Source organism: Pyrus communis, chromosome 10 (assembly GCF_041283825.1).
Source record: "Pyrus communis isolate YQ-2024b chromosome 10, ASM4128382v1, whole genome shotgun sequence".
In the NCBI taxonomy this organism is placed as follows: domain Eukaryota; kingdom Viridiplantae; phylum Streptophyta; class Magnoliopsida; order Rosales; family Rosaceae; genus Pyrus; species Pyrus communis.
Window position 1 is genome coordinate 8480650 of NC_142574.1, and position 20943 is coordinate 8501592.

General features: G+C 36.9%; 4 protein-coding genes across 6 annotated transcripts; 3 read left to right on the forward strand and 1 right to left on the reverse strand.

Annotated features, from left to right (window-relative positions):
• The first annotated feature begins 2496 nt into the window (after positions 1-2496).
• On the forward strand, positions 2497-4595 carry LOC137729715 (uncharacterized). Of its 2 annotated transcripts, none has more exons than XM_088677846.1 (2): positions 2497-2914; positions 3495-3626. In XM_088677846.1, the coding sequence occupies exon 1, from the start codon at positions 2502-2504 to the stop codon at positions 2904-2906; it is 405 nt and encodes a 134-aa protein (XP_088533972.1). In that variant the 5' UTR covers positions 2497-2501; the 3' UTR covers positions 2907-2914; positions 3495-3626. The 2 variants fall into 2 exon arrangements, with proteins under 2 accessions (XP_088533972.1, XP_088533971.1); XM_088677845.1 differs by lacking the exon at positions 3495-3626 and adding an exon at positions 4270-4595 and having other exon boundaries at positions 2501-2914.
• A 974-nt stretch (positions 4596-5569) lies between these two features.
• Positions 5570-7921, forward strand: LOC137729602 (uncharacterized). Its single transcript, XM_068468580.2, has one exon. It carries the CDS (start codon positions 5656-5658, stop codon positions 7558-7560), a length of 1905 nt encoding a protein of 634 aa, XP_068324681.2. The 5' UTR covers positions 5570-5655; the 3' UTR covers positions 7561-7921.
• A 377-nt stretch (positions 7922-8298) lies between these two features.
• LOC137729603 (transmembrane epididymal protein (DUF716)) lies at positions 8299-9953 on the forward strand. Of its 2 annotated transcripts, none has more exons than XM_068468581.2 (2): positions 8299-8433; positions 8857-9953. In XM_068468581.2, the coding sequence occupies exon 2, from the start codon at positions 8898-8900 to the stop codon at positions 9783-9785; it is 888 nt and encodes a 295-aa protein (XP_068324682.2). In that variant the 5' UTR covers positions 8299-8433; positions 8857-8897; the 3' UTR covers positions 9786-9953. The 2 variants fall into 2 exon arrangements, with proteins under 2 accessions (XP_068324682.2, XP_088533970.1); XM_088677844.1 differs by having other exon boundaries at positions 8360-8433; positions 8687-9953.
• Positions 9954-10592: 639 nt separating this feature from the next.
• Positions 10593-11326, reverse strand: LOC137728895 (cytochrome b6f complex subunit (petM)). The gene is made up of 2 exons (XM_068467688.2): positions 11175-11326; positions 10593-11100 (listed from the first exon to the last, which is right to left on the reverse strand). Exon 2 carries the CDS (start codon positions 11085-11087, stop codon positions 10698-10700), a length of 390 nt encoding a protein of 129 aa, XP_068323789.2. The 5' UTR covers positions 11088-11100; positions 11175-11326; the 3' UTR covers positions 10593-10697.
• Positions 11327-20943: the final 9617 nt, after the last annotated feature.

Consider the following 20943-nt stretch of genomic DNA (forward strand, 5'->3'; position numbering starts at 1 on the left):
GTTTTGGGTTAGTTTGGGAAAATGTTGCAGCGAGGGATTTCAATTTGGATTTGCTGGTTTTTATTTAATTGTAGGGATTTGCAGTGTGTTAGTGCATGGCGAAGGAGGGAGGAAGTTTAGGGAGTCTCTTGCAATGCGTGAGATTTGCAGGAGGAAGAAGGTTGCACGAGGAAGAAGAGGTTGAAATTTCCCAAACCTAGATGGGATTATTGGTTGCAGACAAACACTGAAGAGATGGGATGGAGTAAAGGAAGAGATGGGGTTACTGGGCTAAGCTTTGCCCAGATCCCTTTTCAATTTTTTTTAAAGTTTTTAATTATAATATAAATTGATTTTTTATTAAATATTTTAAATAATAATAATTTTTTATATTTTATAAAAAAAATTATCCACGTGGCCCAAAGTTGACATCTACCTCATTAAAAACTAGGTTCAATATCTGCCACATCATCACTTAATAGTTAATCTAATAGATTATGTAACGGATTGTATGAAATTGCAATTAAATCATATTTGATGTATGAAATTGTAATCTTTTAAAGATGTTGTATGAGGTTATAATTGACCTCATACTTGAGGGGTTAAAATGTAATTTACCTTATAAAAATTGTAATTAATTTTTTTTAGGAGCTCTACCAGTAATCTGTTATTTCATCTAAGGTTCTAAAAATGAGTTAGATGCTAGTCAGGTAGGTATCTAGCTCTTAGGTGTCTAGTGTATAGGTGGGGGTCTAGACCCTTTCTTTATTGGGTAGTGGGTAGGAATTTAGCATTTAGACGTCTAGGGTATAGGCGGGGGTCGAGGTAGGGGCCTAGACCCCTTTTTTATTTATTTTAATTAAACTTATTATATAATATACAAATAATTGTCTACTTATACGTAAAAAGCATACGCAATTGGATTAGAAATAAATGGCAAAATAGAATTACATAAAAATTAAAAAGTACTAGAACCTATTGAAAATATCGTTTTCATTTCAAATTTTTAGAAAATATCAAATTCAAAATTTTCGGTTTAGATTTAAAATTTTAATGTCAAAATCAAAAATACCTTTCTAAATTGCAGTCCTAATAAAAATTGAGAAATGCTAATGAGTCTCTTTCGAAGTGGAATTCTCCATACACTCTCTGCCTTCTCATATTTTTGACCTAAAGTATTATAATGTTGGGTAATTATCAGTTTACTACTCTCAAGTTTCGGGTTTTCAACATATAGTACATGAAGTTTTTTTCGTCCCAGAGTCATATCTAAAGTGTTAATTTTCTGTTAAGTTTTTCGTTAGAACTTCTGTGAATTGATGACGTGACGCCCACGTGGACAATTAAAAAAAAAAAAAACCCCATCTTCTACCTCCCTCACCCCGTCCCTTCCTTCTTTCCTACTGTGGGAAGCGACGGAGGACCTCACATCGGACCTCCTCGACCTTCAGCCTTCACAGCTCGTCAACCATTGCGCCCAGGCTCCCAGACGAATCGTCATCGTCTGTCAACCCTCCATCCTTCTTCTACCCACACTTTGACCCTCTAAACCATCTTTCTTCTACCCACACCCCAACCCCCCTCCCCTAATCCCACCCAACCCTCCATCCCTTCGATCCCACCCAACCCTCCATCCCTTCGATCCCACCCAACCCTCCATCCTTTCTCTTACCCACCAAACCCTTCGTCCCTTCTATCTCCACAGCTGATGTCGGTTCACCTCCCACCGACCCCCAACAAGCCTATTAGCTCCCCCAGATTTGAACTTTCTCTCTTTCTCTCTCCTATATCTCAATTTCTCTCTCATCTTCAAGGCCGAATTGCGGATTTGCAATGTGTTTCCAAATCTGGAGATGTAGAGTGTGTTGCAGATTGTGGATTGCAGTGTGTTTTCGGATCTGGAGATGTGGAGTGTGTCGCCCACCGTTAGATGTGGATGGAGAGTTAGGCAGTGGGATGGACGCCGGTGCTGGCAGTTGAGAGAGAAGGGACGAAGGGTTGGGTGGGCAAGAGAAGGGATAGAGGGTTGGGTGGGATCGGAGGGATGGAGGGTTGGGTGGGATCCCGGGGGGGGGGGGGGGGGGGTCAGGGTGTGAGGTTGAACAAGAATGGTTTTTTATTTTTTTTTATTTTTATAAATTTGTATTATTTTTTTAATATCCACGTGGGCTCATATTGACATGTGGCGTCCAATCATTATTCACATGGGCACCACGTCATCAGTTAACGACTGATTTAACAACCAGACTAATTGATGTATGAGACTGTCCCAAAATTAACACTTTAAGTATGACTCTGGAACCAAAAAAACTTCATGTACCAAATATTAAAAACCACAAAACTTGAAAATGATAAACTGATATTTACTCTATAATGTTTGTACTTACTAAAAACATGGAATGACGAAAATGCACAGAGCTGAAATTAATTACCGCGTATTTCATTTTTCCCTCTTCTCTAAGAAAATCACCGCCTTATTCCTTCTTTTCTTTTTGACGGATATAAATACGACAGTAAATTGTATGAAGGCATATCAACGGCTGATCTTCCAGGCGACTTCATCAAATTTCCAATTAGGATTTTGGCATTCTTCAATTAAGCTTTTGCAAGGTACCATACTTGCCCAAACCCTAAATCCAAAATCCAGGGGAGCCTTCGCTGAATCAGAAGCTGAAACTATGTCGTACGACGACGTAGAGATCGAAGACATGGAGTGGAACGAGGAGCTGCAGGCGTACACGTACCCGTGCCCGTGCGGGGACTTGTTTCAGATCACAAGGGACGACCTGAAATTGGGGGAAGAGATCGCTCGGTGCCCTAGCTGCTCTCTCTACATCACCGTCATTTACAACATCGAAGATTTCTTGGATAAGAAGAGCAACAAGCCCCTCGAGCCCTCCAAGCAGCAACCAATCACTGTCGCGTAAAATTTCAGGTTAATTTTGCCCTAAATTGTTCTCTAATTTGAATTATCATACTTGTTTATCACACTCAGCAATTGAATGTTCCTTTCCAGAGATTTTTTATTTATTTTTAATAAATATATTGAATTACTGTTTATTCCGTTTATCAAATTAGGTGGGTGATGCCTATTTTTAGAGATAAAAAGTTGGTTTTGTTTTTTGGGGGGCATAATGTTTATTATCAATTAGTCAGTTCAGTTTCGAGATTGTTTCCCATTTTCTGGGAATACCCATTATGATGTTGAAGCTGGGATGGATGGGTTTGCAGACGTTTGTTTCCGTCAGTTTTCGGATGCATGTTAAATGGGGCTCAAACTATGCCCTTATAAAACCTCCACAAGAAGCTCTCTGTTTGTTTCTTCTCTTCTTTAAAAAATGTGATTTGGGATGAGTGCTTACAAGGAAATTAGTGTTATTTCTAGAGTCCATTCGCCTTTGAATGGAAATTCAAATCTACCCTTTTAGACAGTATATTTGTTCAGAAAGCATGATGCCTGAGTTGTTGGCACTTTCAACTGTGAAAACTTAACGCAAAAGTGGATGGTTCTGTAGTTAGTATGTCAGGGCGGACTACATTGCTAAAGTCAGTGTTGCTGCGGCATAGTATTGGAGATCATCGCCCGTTGGAAAGCCTTGTTACTTGTTGTAACACTCTAATGGGAAAGTGTCCTCTCGACTTTCTCATGCGTGTAGGAAAGTAAAACAGTAGTTAATAGTGTGGCCTTTAGCTCTCACCGGAAAGAGTCTGGACTTTGTTTTCTGCCCATTTAAGTCAAGGTTGTTCTAACCTGATTTGGGTTAGTGGGCTTTAATTGATTTGCTTGCAGTTTGTATAATCTATGGCCTTTCGCTTCTGTTGAGAAAAACTATGACTTTTGAGCAGTTTCACTCATTTCAAATATTTTTCCCAAATGAGCTGGTTAGTGGACTTAGGGGATTTCTTTCATTGTACTATTCCAATTCTGTAAGTTGATTGTCCGAAAGCAAAGAGGTGGTTAACGCAGTTCCGTTTATAGCAACGAAGAGTAAAACCTAATGTATTGGGTAGTTTTGTACGATTCTAAACAAGGGCTGTTATAATTTGTAATGCATTTTCAGCACAAATTGCAGCGGCACTGCAACTAGCCGATACTTCAGTTTCCTTTTAGGTTGTGTTGCAGCATTTAGTTTGACACGATGAGAATCAAATTGGAAATCTTCACTTTCAAATAGAATTGCTGCATTGTGTGCTGCTCATGGTTTTTTAACGCGGTTACTTGAAATAATTTCAGTTTGGTCTAGTCTGTAATCCTTATAATGCTCCTCTGCTAATGCTTCTGTCTTGCAGATGACCTTATCTTGAGATTGCAAAGTGGGCGGAAGGATTCTTCCCGAGTTTTGTTCGATATTTAACTAGATATGAAGTGTCCAATTGAGGGTGAGTAATATTTTTGTATTCAACCTGCAAAGGAAGAAGTAGAATGTGATATTCTAACACTAGTAAACATAAAAAGAGAAATCATCTTAGTCATTTAAAAGAATCTGAATGTGTGTTTGGATCTCAATGTATTATTACTCTTCTGATGGGGAGTCAAATACCCCGTCGTGGCTGGTGTGGGAGAGATTGTAACATGTAAGCGTGTATATATTATCCTATCAGTATCTCTCTCATCATGAGACGTGTCAAAGAAAAAACAATTTGATATCAATTCGTTACGCACTGATATGAAACTCCAAACTGCGAGTTTCATGCAATCAAGCAGCGTATGGAATGTATGGTACAGGAATACCTGTCGGCCAAGTTCGCGCAGACCCTGGATTTTACTCCTCCCTCGGTTCATACCATTTTCGTCATCTACACGGACCAGCCCAAAACGATACTCAAAACAAAACACGCCATGTCAAAACAACGAGAATGCCGCTCTCCTATTGCTCCAGCGTTTGTAGTAGCAGTAGCACCCAAAATGCAACCATCCGTGGCAAGTACCTTTCTCGAGTCCATGTTACTCAGCAAGTGTATCAGGATTCAGGAATGTGTTGCCATTGCAGCAATGAGTTTCACATATAATGGTAAAAATTGTGTTAACGATGTGAAAAAATGACTTAAAATTTATGGTAATGGACCACATTATGTATGCTTATAACGGATTCACTCATGCACATATTATTTTGTTTTTTTCTTTCTTTTAAGGGCTTTGAGAGAGTACTCTACTCGATATTACGGCTTATTCTCTTGTCACTAATTTTTCCTTTTGAGAGAAGAAATAATTAGGAGAGGGGAAAACTCCAAGAACACCCAAGGCCTCTGGAGTCAAACAACAACGCATTGACATCTACGAAAGGTACATAGCCATCCCAAACATGAAAATTATTGAAATTATGCCCACAAGAAGTGACGGCATCCGCCACAAAATTAGTGTTGGGTGATTTGTTTGTTTGTTTGTTTTTTTTTTTTTTTTAATTATTCTTATTATTATTATTATTATTTTTTAAAAAGCGATAGTATCTACACTAAAGAGTGAAGGAGTGAGAAGTTTTACAATAACGTTATCATAATAATATAATTCAACTTTATCTTTGACGAGGATCCAATATGAAACATTTCGTTTAAAAATGTCAATAAATTGTAATATTAACTGGCGGCTATTTTTAACCCTCGTGGGGCCTCGGCCTTCGTTCGTTTAAGAATCGAGAGCCCTTGCTCGCGCCTCTCCTCTCCACTCTCTTCTCAACAATGAAGCCCCACAAACTCCTAAACCCTCAGACCCTAAAACCCTACAAGCTCCGACCCACTTTCCCCACAAACCACCCTCCCTCCGCCGCACCTCTTTCTTCCGTCGCTCATCCAACCGCCCCGACAACCCCTCCTCCACCAATCACCCACCACACTCTCCTCACCTCCATCCATTCTTCTCAGTGGCATTTCATCGAACACCTTCCGCCCAACATTCCCCCGTCTCTAATCTCCGACGCCCTCTTCGACCTCCGCAAAAGCCCTGAACTTGTCCTCGAGTTCATCTCCCACTTCGAGTTTCACCGCCTCGATGTCGACACCCGCTGCCTCGCCATCGCCATTGTCGCCCAACCTTCCCCAAAACGCACTTTGGAGCTCCTGAAGCAAGTGGTTGGTAGTGGCAATGCTGGTGTTAGGGAGATTTTTGAGGCTTTGGCACTTTCGAGAGAGCGTTTGGGTGCAAAAAGTAGCCTCGGGTTTGATTTGCTGGCGCAGGCTTGCTGTGAAATGAATAGGGCTGATGACGCTCTTGAGTGCTTTTACTTGATGAAAGGCAAAGGTGTTTTGCCTAATAATTTGACGTGCAATGACATGTTGAATATGTTCTTGAAGATAAATCGAACGGATAGGGCGTGGGTTTTGTATGCCGAGATGTTTAGGTTGAAGATCAAGTCCAGCGTTTCTACCTTTAACATAATGATCAATGTGTTGTGTAAAGAAGGGAAGCTGAAAAAGGCAAAGGAGTTTGTTGGGTTTATGGAGACTTTAGGCATTCAGCCTAATGTTGTCACTTATAATACTATAATTCACAGATATTGTTCGATTGGGAGAGTTGGAGGGGCTCAGATGATCTTTTGTGCAATGAAAGGTAAAGGCGTTGAGCCGGATTCTTATACTTATGGTTCGCTTATTAGCGGCATGTGCAAGGAAAGAAGACTTGAGGAAGCATCTGGGCTTTTCGATAAAATGCTGGAACTTGGGCTGGTTCCAACTGCTGTGACATATAACACCTTGATTGATGGTTATTGCAACAAAGGTGACCTGGACAAGGCTTTCGGTTATAGAGACGAGATGGTGAAGAAGGGTATACTGCCAACTGTGTCAACCTACAATATGTTGATTCATGCATTGTTAATGGAAGGAAAGATGGCTGAAGCTGATGATATGGTCAAAGAAATGAAGGATAAGGGCTTGGATCTTGATGCAATTACATATAATATCCTTATTAACGGCTATTGCAGAAGTGGGGATGCAAAGAAAGCCTTTAGCCTCCGTGATGAGATGTTGATTAAAAGGGTAGAGCCTACCAAGGTAACTTATACATCACTTATTTACGTTCTGAGTAGAAGGAAAAGAATGCAGGAGGCAGATGACTTGTTTAAGAAATTGCTGCGAAAGGGTATACTGCCGGATCTTGTGATGTTCAATGCCTTGATTGATGGTCACTGTGCTAATGGTAACATGGAGCGTGCATTTGCACTTTTGGAGGAGATGGATAAGATGAAGGTTCATCCAGATGAAGTGACTTACAATACCCTAATGCAAGGGCGTTGCAGGGAGGGGAAAGTTGAGGAAGCCCGTCAACTTATGGAGGAGATGAAGAGAAGGGGAATTAAACCCGATCACATTAGTTTCAATACCCTCATTAGTGGTTACAGTAAAAGAGGTGATTTGAAGGATGCCTTTAAAGTTCGGGATGAGATGTTGAGTATAGGTTTCAATCCTACTGTTCTAACTTACAATGCCCTCATACAAGGCCTATGCAAAAACCAAGAAGGCGATCTTGCGGAAGAGCTCCTGAAAGAAATGGTGAGCAGAGGCATCAGACCTAATGACAGCACATATTACTCTCTGATTGAGGGCATTGGGAATGTTGACGAATTTTTGAGGAAGGGTGATCCATGAATTTTCCGTCCACATTCTCTACTTTCAAGGAGAAAAGGGTGGTCTCAAACCAAAATTCTGCCCGTCAGATACTCAGCTCAGATATCTATCTTATTCAATAGTTATGTTGTAGTTGATTCGAAATAAACTGAATGGGTTCACAAAGGACGCACTGCTGTAAGATTATTTAACCTTTCCTTTGTCGTTCTTTATTTACTTGTTGGTCATGACTAGTGAGCTATACCATGTACATATATTAGACTTGAATTTCGTTTGATTGTAAATTATGTCATGCATCTCCATAAAGAGAGCACTGTCATCAAGTTAATTTACAGCTACGTCTGTCATATTTGGTTAATAAATGTGTTTTAGAATTTTATTGTATTTAGATAGTCTTCATTGATGATCTTCATACATATTTTGGAGCAGCCACATCCTTGATTCCTGTTTCCTTTTCAATTCTACCTGGAACAGTAGGTTAAAAACTGCATAAAATTGCAATCACTATGTTAGTTTAGTTAGATTGTGAATTGTTAGCTTTCTTCGGTTTACTGGGATAAATTGAAAATTGAAATGCAAGGTCACTGCTATATCTTAGTCGTAACCGAAGCCAACTTCTTGGTTCTTGCTGGTATTTGCTTAGATTTCACATGATCAACGGTTTGAGGTACTGCTGCTTGATATAGATGCGTTCTATGCCTTAGTTAATCAAATCTGAAAATTTGATCACGGTGAAAGTTTAAATATAAAAAGGTAAAGAAAAGAAGACCTGCAACATAACGGATAAGTTTACTTCAAACCGTTGTTTTTTCCAGGTTCTGAGAAGTTCAACTGTCCGTTGTACGAGTGGAACTCAGAAGACGACCATCTTCCATGCACTCGTTTAGTGGCAAGGTAATATTCCAGGAATCTTACAAATTTCCTTAGTTCCATAAGGACCACATGAATAAAGATATATCTTTAACAAGTGGGAACATCTTAGTTTCCACACTCTCTATAATTGAAACCACTTCACTCTCCACTACTTGCACATCGACTAATAAGCACCAACTTAAATTAATCAGCTTGGAATCTCAGTATATTGTAATTTTCGTGGGCTTGAAGTAACACCGTTAATCTTCTAATGGGTTACACTTCCATTTTTCAGATATCCATTTTGGTGTCAAACTAAGCCGAGTGTCGTTTTGTGAATTATTTTGTTTGTGGACACACATGCATCATTCACCAAATGCTTTTAGTGTCATCTGCCACTGCTGTGACTTCATGTATTTAAGGTCTGTTTGGAGATTATTGTGAATTAAGCTCTATCTGCCGCAGATTGTGCACGGAAAACTCTGATCCGTGAAGATTAGCTTTCAATGGGGACCTTTGTCGGACACATAGTACCTGGCCTTGCTCTTACCCTCCTTGGTTTATGGCACACCATCAACACTATCATATCCTATTTTCTCAAAGGCCCTAGTAACTTTACAATAAGGTTTTGGTACCCATTCAATTCCCCGGTTTCGAAACTCAAACACTTGGAGCTCATTTTCATCTTATCTTTCTCTGTATGGGCAATTCTCATGCAAGTTATAGACTTCCCTTTATTTCAATTCTCTTTCAAGCTCCACAACTTGGAGCATGCAACCATGTTCCTCCACCTCGTCATATTTGCAGCCTTTACGCTTTGTGCTGAGTTGATTCATTCACTTCACATCCTATCCGGGGTCGTTGGAATACTAGTAGCCTCTGTTTTCTGCCAAGAGCTTTTCCTACTTCATTTCCACTCTGCCGATCATGTTGGGCTTGAAGGACATTACCACTGGTTGCTGCAGCTCATAGTGTTTGCTTCTGTCATGGCAGCTCTGGCAGCAACTTGTTTCCGAACCAGTCTTCCTGCAGCACTTGTTCTTTCGATTTCTGTTGTTTTTCAGGGTTGCTGGTTTATGAACATGGGATTCATGCTCTGGGTTCCTAGGTTTGTTCCGAAGGGTTGCATTGTCCACTTTGTTGAGGGTACCGGTGATAGCATGCTCGGAGCGGTAACTTGTGAGACAAGTGAGGCTGATTTTAGGGCACGAGCATTGGCGAACTTGCAATTTAGTTGGATACTTTCTGGAATTTTGATATTCACAGGATGCACATGCCTGAAATTTGCAGGCAAATGCATTCCAAGGGAGCTGTCAATAGAGTATGAGCAACTCCAGAGTAGAGGAGCAGATATCCCTGTAGCCATGAATGATTTCAAGGAAGCATATCCTTAGTAAACTTACTAGTTATTATGGGCAAGCCTTTCTTTCGAGGAACACGATAAGTCATGGGTTCGATCCATGACGATGTTTAGTTTTTTGTGATCAATAATTGCTTTTACTGTAGCAAATGCTTATCTAACATTTCCTTAATTCTCTAGGGAATTAATTTTCCCGCACTCATTTTCCCGCATGTGTTTTTCGCCCTTTAGATTGAATAAATCAAAGTAGGATCAAGAAACAAAAGTAAACAAAGGTTTACAAAATAAGAAAAATAGTGTGCAGAAATAAATTTTCGTTGGTGACAGAGAAAACCCAAAAGGTAACATTTTTAAACAATCAGTAAGTTTGTCCTACTTCTTAAACAATTAGTGAGTTTGTCCTAATTCTGCCAAACTAATTCCACTAGAGTGCATGCGCCAATCACATGTATGTGTTGCTTAATGCTTTGTCCTTCTTCTTTCTTGTGTGGAGATTAGCCAATTTCTTTTTGTTGCTTCCTTAATGAACCTTAGAGCTTTGCTTCTTGTTTTCGCTTTTTTGTCTCAAAAATTTTAGGGCCGGCCCTTAATCTTTGATCTAGAAAAATTGTAAAATTTGTCGATATGGAAATAAATGTGATTCTTGTAAGAGAATTGGACATGGAGAAGTCGGTTGTCCTAACCTTGGAGGTTGAAAGAGAAAAATATAGACACTGAAAGGGAAGCTGAAACACTAAACAAAGGAATACGTTATTGACACTTCAAATTACGATGTGGTTGTTGAGCAAACCAAAAAATAGATTGGATGGCTATTCCTAGTTTGGCTTAATGCACAAGAAAATGAAAATATTAACGATTGCTATATAAAATGGAAGTATTTTTGAAGGAGAGATGATATAATGCAAACAGAGAACAACCTAATCAAAAAGACATCTGAAAACTCTTGTTACTCAGCCTCAGCTGCCTCCTCAACCGCGGCTTCGATCCGAAGAAGCACAAATCCAACCGCAACTCCGACGAGAGTGAGTCCATTGAGGATGGCAGCAATCTTGAAAATCTCACCAACAGCATTGCAGGTGGACGACAGTGCACCACCACCACCACTGCCGTTACCCTTTGATGGGGCTCTCAAGGAGCTCACAACCCTAGCAAAGGAGTGCTCAGTGGTCCGTGGGAGGCCAAGGGAGGCCACACTGCTCTGAGCTTTGAGTCCAGAGAAGGCATTGAGTCCTGTTAGGTAAGTCACGTTGTTTGCTGATGATATCCTCCTCCTTGATTTGGCCACTGTGGTGGCAGCAACCATTGCTGGGGAGACAGTGGCGGAGGCTGCTGCCATTGCTGCAATTTTTCTGAAGAAAAACCCACAAATATTTAGACAAAATTAAGAGAAAATATAAGAACCCTTTGAGGAATACGTTGTTACCTTATTTTCTGATGGGGTTAGTGGTTTGTGCAGGTGGAAAGATGAAGGGAACTCAAATGGGGAGGTTTGTATGAATGGGGATGAAAGATGATGAATGGATAAGGTGAGAAGGGGGATGGTTGGTGGACAAGCAGATTGGATGACCTTTTAGTTTCTGGAGAGAGAGATTGTGCAACTTTAAAGGCTGACCATGGAAATGAGAGATTTTTCAGTGAGATCGGCACGCGAGGTAGTACATCACGTGTTACTATATAAATTATGGGATATGTGTGTTAAAAAATTTATAACTTAAAAAATAAAATTTTCCACCACTTACATAAAAACACGTGATGTTAACTCATGTTCCGGTCACAATAAAAAAAATTCCTTGGAAAGATTAACTCTCTGTGTATGAATAGTCTTGTTTAATCAGGTAATGGATAGTGCTTTAAAAATGATTCAAAGTACTTTTTGTGAAAATAAAATTTTGGGTTTCCAAACACTTTTAAGTGTTTTTTGGAAGAAACATCATATATGTGCTTATTGTAGGAAGTACTTAAAGTGTTTTTTTATGATCCACTTGAATTTTTACCAAGAATTGGTTTCAAAAATATTTTCACAAAAAACGTTTTTAATCATTTTAAAAACACTTTTAAACGACTTCTAGGTAAATAGATGTGGGAAGTAGACCTGACATTCGTGTCGTGTTTCTCGTGTTCGTGTCGTTTTCGTGTCATACCCGATAACTTAACGGGTCGTGTCGTGTAATATCCGTTAAAGTAAACGGGTAATATGACCTGACCCGAAATCAACCCGTTAATATTTTCAGTTAATATGACCTGCCCCGTTACCCGTTAAGAAAAATATATTTTAAATCAATAAAAATGAAAATGAAAAACATAATTTGAACCAAAAGAATGTAAAACATAATACTAAATCAATATATGCATACTAAATTTCGGAGTTGACCCCTTAATGAAAGTTGTAAAGCTTTTTATTACGAGTGATTACATTTTTCACACTTCTACAATAATTATTATTAATTTTATTAATTTTTCACTAAAATAAATAACATTGTTCATGAGATTTTGAGGGTTTTAAAAATCTAAACGACCATGTAACCTTGCCAATGGAACTCAAAGCTTACATGTTATTCCTTTTACAAAATCCTCAATTTTCATAGATCATCATGACATAAGATTTTGTGGTATATATCCACTTCTGTAAATATTTTAAATTGACGATCAAATTAGTTCATTGTATTCATATAGGATCAAGGAGTGTAGCTGTAAAAAATCATCAAAATCAGAGTTAAAATAACCATTAAATCGTGATTTTTCGTTTATAATCGTCGAAACATTTTGTCTCGTTACTTGATCTCTAAATGTTTGTTTCTTGCAATTTCTAGCGTATGCGATCTCGAAACATATATAAACACGTTTGATGGTTGGATCATTGAAATTAGTTTCATATGATGCGGATCCCATCAAAACGATACATTAACTAACACTTAGAGTTTATTTATATTTTCATTAAGTATAACATAAGATTTTGTGGTATCCACTAATGTAAATATTTTAAATTGAAGATCGAATTCATTCATTGTATTCATATAGGGTCAAGGAGTGTAGCTATAAAAAATCATCAAAATCGGAGTTAAAATAACCGTTAAATCGTGATTTTTCATTTATAACCGTTGAAACATTTTGTCTCATTACTTGATCTCTGAATGTTTGTTTTTTGCAATTTTTGGCGTATGCGATCTCGAAGCATATATAAATAAGTTTGACGGTTGGATCGTTGAAATTAGTTTTGTAGGATGCGTATCCCATCAAAACGATAAATTCACTAACATTTAAGAATTTATTTATACTTTCATCAAGTATAACATAAGATTTTGTGGTATCCACTAGTGTAAATATTTTAAATTGAAGATCGAATTCATTCATTGTATTCATATAGGGTCAAGAAGTGTAGCTGTAAAAAATCATCAAAATCGAAGTTAAAATAACCGTTAAATCGTGATTTTTCGTTTATAACCGTTGAAAAGTTTTGTCTCTTTACTTGATCTCTGAATGTTTGTTTTTTGCAATTTTTGGCGTATGCGATCTCGAAGCATATATAAACAAGTTTGACGGTTGGATCGTTGAAATTAGTTTCGTATGATGCGTATCCCATCAAAACAATAGATTCACTAACACTTAAGAGTTTATTTATACTTTCATCAAGTATAACATAAGATTTTGTGGTATCCACTAGTGTAAATATTTTAAATTGAAGATCGAATTCATTCATTGTATTCATATAGGGTCAAGGAGTGTAGCTATAAAAAATCATCAAAATCGGAGTTAAAATAACCGTTAAATCGTGATTTTTCATTTATAACCGTCGAAAAGTTTTGTCTTATTACTTGATCTCTGAATGTTTGTTTTTTTCAATTTTTGGTGTATGCGATCTTGAAGCATATATAAACAAGTTTGACGGTTGGATCGTTGACATTAGTTTCGTAGGAAGCGTATCCCATCAAAACGATAGATTCACTAACACTTGAGAGTTTATTTATATTTTCATCAAGTATAACATAAGATTTTGTAGTATCCACTAGTGTAAATATTTTAAATTGAAGATTGAATTCATTCATTGTATTCATATAGGGTCAAGGAGTATAGCTGTAAAAAATCATCAAAATTAGAGTTTAAATAACCGTTAAATCATGATTTTTCGTTTATAACCGTTGAAAAGTTTTGTCTCGTTACTTGATCTCTAAATGTTTCTTTTTTGCAATTTTTGGCGTATGCGATCTCGAAGCATATATAAACAAGTTTGACGGTTAGATTGTTGAAATTAGTTTCGTAGGATGCGTATCCCATCAAAATGATAGATTCACTAACACTTAAGAGTTTATTTATACTTTCATTAAGTATAACATAAGATTTTGTGGTGTCCACTAGTATAAATATTTTAAATTGAAGATCGAATTCATTCATTGTATTCATACAGGGTCAAGGAGTGTAGCTGTAAAAAATCATCAAAATCGGAGTTAAAATAACCGTTAAATCGTGATTTTTCGTTTATAACCGTCAAAATTTTTTGTCTCGTTACTTGATCTCTGAATGTTTTTTTTTTTTTGCAATTTTTGGTGTATGCGATATCGAAGCATATATAAACAAGTTTGACGGTTGGATTGTTGAAATTAGTTTTGTAAGATGCGTATCCCCTGAAAATGATAAATTCACTAACACTTGAGAGTTTATTTATACTTTTATCAAGTATAACATAAGATTTTGTGGTATCCACCAATGTAAATATTTTAAATTGAAGATCGAATTGATTCATTATATTCATATAGGGTCAAAGAGTATAGCTGTAAAAAAATCATCAAAATCAGAGTTAGAACAACTGTTAAATCGTGATTTTTCGTTTATAACCGTTGAAAAGTTTTGTCTCATTTCTTGATCTTTGAATATTTTTTTTTTTTGCAAATTTTGGCGTATGCGATCTCGAAGCATATATAAACAAGTTTGTTGGTTGGATCATTGAAATTTGTTTCATAGGATGCGTATCCCATCAAAACGATACATCAGCTAACACTTAGAGTTTCTTTGGGTTAAATATTAGGCGGGAAATGGATGGATATAGGCTGCAAAATTTCCCAAACATTAGGCGGGAAATGGATGAAACTCTTGAAATATTAGGCGGGAAATTAATTATTATAATTTTTTTATGTGTTTGGTATTTTTATATTACTTGATATTTTTATTTTTAATGTGTTTTATGATTTTTAATCTCAATCTTTGCCTATAATATACTGTAAAAATAAATAAATAAATAAAACTTAAAATTTAAAGTTTATATAGAATAATAATTAATAAACAATATATACATATTCATTATATCTATTGCATTTTATAGTAATTTTTTTTTAGTAGTTTAAAAAATTAAAATCATCAAAATAGTATTTTTCTTATCGTGTCGAAACAGGTTACTCACGTGTCACTTTCGTGTAAACCTGTTAAGGACCCGTTATTAACGGGTTATTATCGTGTGACCCGATAATGACCCGATTAGTTATCGTGTTGACCCGAAACCCGTTATTTTCGTGTCGTTTACGTGTCGTGTTAACGGATCGTGTAAGAAATTGTCAGGTCTAGTAGGAAGGTTCATTGGAGTTGGGTATGGAAAATACTTGGCACACATGTGTAAAGGAAAAAAGTGTGCAAATCATTTCTCGATTCTTTATTTACGATAAGTCACTCAAGTGAAACTATAGTTTAACATGTCTTGCAAAAATATTTGTTTTAATAATTTCAAAATTACGTTGTATATGTTGTACGACTGTGAAAAAGAATTATTTTTAACATATAAAGAATCAATTAGTGTTTGTTGCATATGTTGAATAAGTAGTTATAATTTTATAAGTGGTTTGTTGTATTATACTCACCTACAATATATTACGAGAATGATAATCAAGCAGTACACACTATTTTTTCTCTTACACTTTTTTTTTTTTGTTATGAAAGAAAGGCATATGTTAAAGAAAATGATGATGGTTACAGCCAGTTCTCATACAATCAAATAAATAGGCCTTGTGAGCTACAATGGGTAACGATTTATCCCAAATGTGAAGATCATTAAAATGAAACTTGGCACTAGTAATTGCATTTGCAAGAAAATTTGCTTCTCTAAAAATGTGAGATCAGGAAATGGAATCAAAAGAGGCTACCAAACTCTTGATTTCTTCAACAATAACTTGATGTCTTACCGACTCTTATTTAATCTTATATGTTATCTTTATTTAATTTGATGACTAGAAATAAATAGAGTATGTAGGGTGAAAAGAAATGATGTATAGTTACGATATTATTTTCCCTTGATGTGGTGGAGCAAAGTGTGTGTGTCTTCCCATCATGTTGGAGCAATATGGGCCAAAACTATAACATGCAAAGCAGAGCATTTTACTCAATGGGCCATCTCCCATGATCTCCCATGATCTCCCATGAAATTCACAATAAACACTACATTCAAAAAGACTAACTTCCCTTGTCAACCCAACCGAACCTCAATAAACCAAAATTAAATTGGAAAAGTAACTAGTTTGAAAGACAAATATCCTATTTTACAATACAAGAGATATATATTTTTTCTAAACAAACGATATTATCTACATTATAGGAAAAGAGAATAGACTAAGCCTCACAATAGGCTAGCAATAATATGATTCAAATTTGCTTTTGACGATAATCGAACCTAAGATCTATCACTTACAAGTGAAGAGGAATACCACTAAACTGTAGTTTTTAGACCAGAGACATTCAAGTAAAAGAAGCTACTATTGAAATTACAAAATTGGACGCCTAGTATGAGAAACTCATTTAACCAGGCCATAAAAGCAAACAACAAAATTTATATATAAAACGTTCAAAATTCCTGCCTGTCATGTGGGTGACCTGGGTTTGATCCTTGGCAACGGTGACGTTTTTAGAATTGAATGTGTTGTAAAATCAACGACATGTGTGCAGTGGAACATAAAGTAAATAAGACACAATATTTACGAGGTTTGGCAAGTGTGCCTATGTTCTTGATAGGAGCATATTCATGCGACTTAATTAGCTTGTTCTCGTGCATTTATGTTGTGTTTACTTAGCTATTTTAGTGTTTAAGGCTACTTTTGTGTATTTTCAGATTATAAGGCCAAAGTGCGCAAGAAGATGCAAATTGGAGCCTTTTGGAGCAAAAGAGGAATGAATGAGTTGAAGACTTGAAGAAACGATGAATTCCTACCAAAACGAGGATTTTTACTCAAACAAGGATTCCTACTTGAAGTATGAAAGTAAACCTTAAGTTTCCCGTTTTGGTAACCTTTCCTAAACTTAAACGTCCGTATTTTCTAGCCACTTTGTAGGCCTTGTATACACTTTAGTACACAAGACCAAGGCCCTAGCCCAATTTCCAACCCATGCCGTGCCTTTAGCCCAATTCCCTTCCCTTGCCGTACAAGGGGGGGGTAGTTTTGTCTCATTTTATGCATTTAAACCCTAAACCCTAATAACCCTAGTTTTACAACCTTGCAGCCGCACCTTAATTCATATTGATTCACCTTTCATTCCATATTCATTCACCCTAATATTCACCCAAAAAAATCCCATTAGCCATTCACCATAATAAATTATTCTATCATTCACCCTAATTGAGGCAGCCACCATCCCATTTATTTTCTTCTTTTTGGCGGTGCATTCCATGATTTTTCATCCTAATTTCCCACCTTAAGCCGTGACCCCCATTCATTCCCTCCATTCCACCTTAATTTCCCAATAAGCCGTGGCCCCCCCATTTAATTAGCACCTTTTTTCTCCATCACGGGCAAAAACTCCCATTGACCTTTTTTATCCAACCTGAGGCCGCAAATCCCATTCACCTTTTTTTCTCCATTCCATCCGCAAATCCCATTTTTTCCTTTAGCCGCAGCCACCCTTCCATATTTTCTCCAATTCCCATTATTGCCGTGCCTTCTTCCACACCTTCCCCACCATTGCCGCACCACTAAACCTCCATAAATCCATCCCCAACCCAAAATAACATCCAAATCATCCATTTAACCTCACTGCCGCATCAAGGAGAAGAGGAAAGAGGACTTAGACGCGCATAAATTCAAGTGGATTCGTTGGGCGTTCTAGGTGTAATCCATCCTTTGTTCTTTATGTTTAAATTCAATTTTATTTTTCTTGTTGTGAACATGAGAGGCTAAACCCCTATTTAGCTAGGGGGTGATTCGAAACCATGTTTATGCTTGCAATATGATTTGATTACATTTGGTTGGAATTTCATGAATGGTGAATTCAATTTGTTTAACTGCTTGATCGATAACTTATTTATGTATGTTGATTGAGAGTGCACGCTTAATTTTCATGCATGAATATGACGCTAGAATATAAGTGAGTTTCACCTAATAGTTATGAACTTATATTCACAAGTAGTGGAGGTTGCTTATAAACAATCGCGTTAAATGAATTCTTGGCACTAGTTTCATGCTCATCATAGTAACGAATGCCTCGTCAACACTTATAGTTTTCATGATGCTTAATGATCTTTGATTGTATCTTTATTGTGCTTTTCACGTAAAGGACTTTTGGAGAATGTTTTGAATTGCCAAAAATTTGGTGCGAACTAATTAAGCACATAAATTAAAACCCTCTTGTGACAATTGTAGTAAAGATGCAAGTAGGGATCGTTCTAGACCGGGGATTAGGAGGGATTACTAAATCACTTGGAAACTGACTCAAAAATGTAAAACAAACGTTAAAACACTAAACTAGACTCAAAGAATACAAAACTAAACAATAAAACACTAAAACAAATCAAAAGACTCAAAGAATACAAAACACTTGTAAACACAAATTAAGACACTTTCTAACTAAATTGGACACTAAAGTAAAGGGGGATTGAGGTTTTGACGAAATTAAACTAAATGCAACGATTGTAATTTAAAGGCAGAATGTAAATATGAATGTGATGAAAATATGGATGAATGCTAGCTAGAAGGTTCTTCTCCACACATGTCACACTTGCATACAATTTGATTTTCAGTTGGTCTTTCGATGAATTATGAAACTCAACACCCCGGGTTAATTAGGTCCGCTTAAATTAACCGTCAAGTTTTCCTTAAGTTAATGAATTGGATGATTGCATGCGACAACCCAAAGCATTCCCCACAAGTTCCCTACATGAATTGCATAATAGAGATACAAGCAAGAATCATTAAGCATCATGAAAACTATAAGTGTTGACGAGGCATTCGTTACTATGATTGCATGAAACTTATGCCAAGAATTTATTTAACGCGATTGTTTATAAGCAACCTCCACTACTTGTGAATATAAGTTCATAACTATTAGGTGAAATTCACTTATATTCTAGCGTCATATTCATGCATGAAAATTAAGCGTGCACTCTCAATAAACATACACAAATAAGTTATCAATCAAGCAGTTAAACAAATTGAATCCAAAATACATGAAATTCCAACCAAAAGTAATCAAATCATATTGCAAGCATAAACATGGTTTCGAATCACCCCCTAGCTAAATAGGGGTTTAGCCTCTCATGTTCACAACAAGAAAAATAAAATTGAATTTAAACATAAAGAACAAAGGATTGATTACACCTAGACCGCACAACGAATCCACTTGAATTTCTGCGCGTCTAAGCCCTCCTTCTTCTTCTCCTCGCTGCGGCAATGATAGTCTAGGTGAGTTTTGGATGTTTTTCTGGTTTGGGAATGGGTTTATGGAGGTTTGGTGGTGCGGCAATGGTTGTGGAGGGTGTGTAAGGTGGCTGCGAGGGTGGAGGAAAGGTGCGGCTGTGTTGGATGGTTTCTGAAATTGGTGGGGAGGAAGTGCGGCTGGAATGATTATGGAATCTGGGTGTAAAGGTGGCTGCAAGGATGTGGATGATTGAATTAGGGTTGGATTGGTTGCGGCTGTGATGGAGAAAAGGTGAATGGGTGATGCGGCTGCATGAATTATGGAGAATGGATGCACGGGTTTTTTGGGAGTAAAAAGGTTAATGATTATGGAATGCACGGGTGATGGGAATTGGCTGCAATGGTCAATTCTTGACATACCAATGCTTGTCAACCCAACCGAACCTCAATAAACCAAAATTAAATTGGAAAAGTAACTAGTTTGAAAGACAAATATCCTATTTTACAATACAAGAGATATATATTTTTTCTAAACAAACGATATTATCTACATTATAGGAAAAGAGAATAGACTAAGCCTCACAATAGGCTAGCAATAATATGATTCAAATTTGCTTTTGACGATAATCGAACCTAAGATCTATCACTTACAAGTGAAGAGGAATACCACTAAACTGTAGTTTTTAGACCAGAGACATTCAAGTAAAAGAAGCTACTATTGAAATTACAAAATTGGACGCCTAGTATGAGAAACTCATTTAACCAGGCCATAAAAGCAAACAACAAAATTTATATATAAAACGTTCAAAATTCCTGCCTGTCATGTGGGTGACCTGGGTTTGATCCTTGGCAACGGTGACGTTTTTAGAATTGAATGTGTTGTAAAATCAACTACATGTGTGCAGTGGAACATAAAGTAAATAAGACACAATATTTACGAGGTTTGGCAAGTGTGCCTATGTTCTCGGGGTAGCAGTACTACTTTATTTCATTATGAGAAATAATAAGAGTACAAAGATAACTCTCACTATTTTCTCTCTTCTTTCTAGCCCAGCTCACTGGTATTTTCTTCTATATGGCTATTCTTTCTTTTCTTCCTTTCCTCTCTCTTCTTTTCTTTTCTCTCTTTTTTCCTTCCTCCATATGCTCTCATTCTATAGGCAAAAGATTACTGTAACAACACTATTTGCTTTACAAACTTTTTTCGTATGAATAATAACCCATCTGATTTTTCTTTTGATGAATAGTAACAAACTATTCATGTGGCCCAACCACATATTACATTACAACACTCCCCCTTGAATGGCCATAAGTCAATTTCGGTTGCCTCATTAAAACATTGATCTGTTTTGGATGCTCCCTCTGATAAGTATCTCCCCTTGATTTCAAATTCTTCAATTTGGCTGATTACTAAATTGATGTAATCTGATACTGTGCATGATAGTTAGAGTGTTTGCTTCTAAAGGTGATTCACATGTGCTCCAAATTTAAATGGGCCGTAAGTATTAGCCAAATACATTCATGACTAGCTTCATGGAGATATGTATTCATGGGTGATATAAAGATGCATCAATGAATCCTTACTTCCTT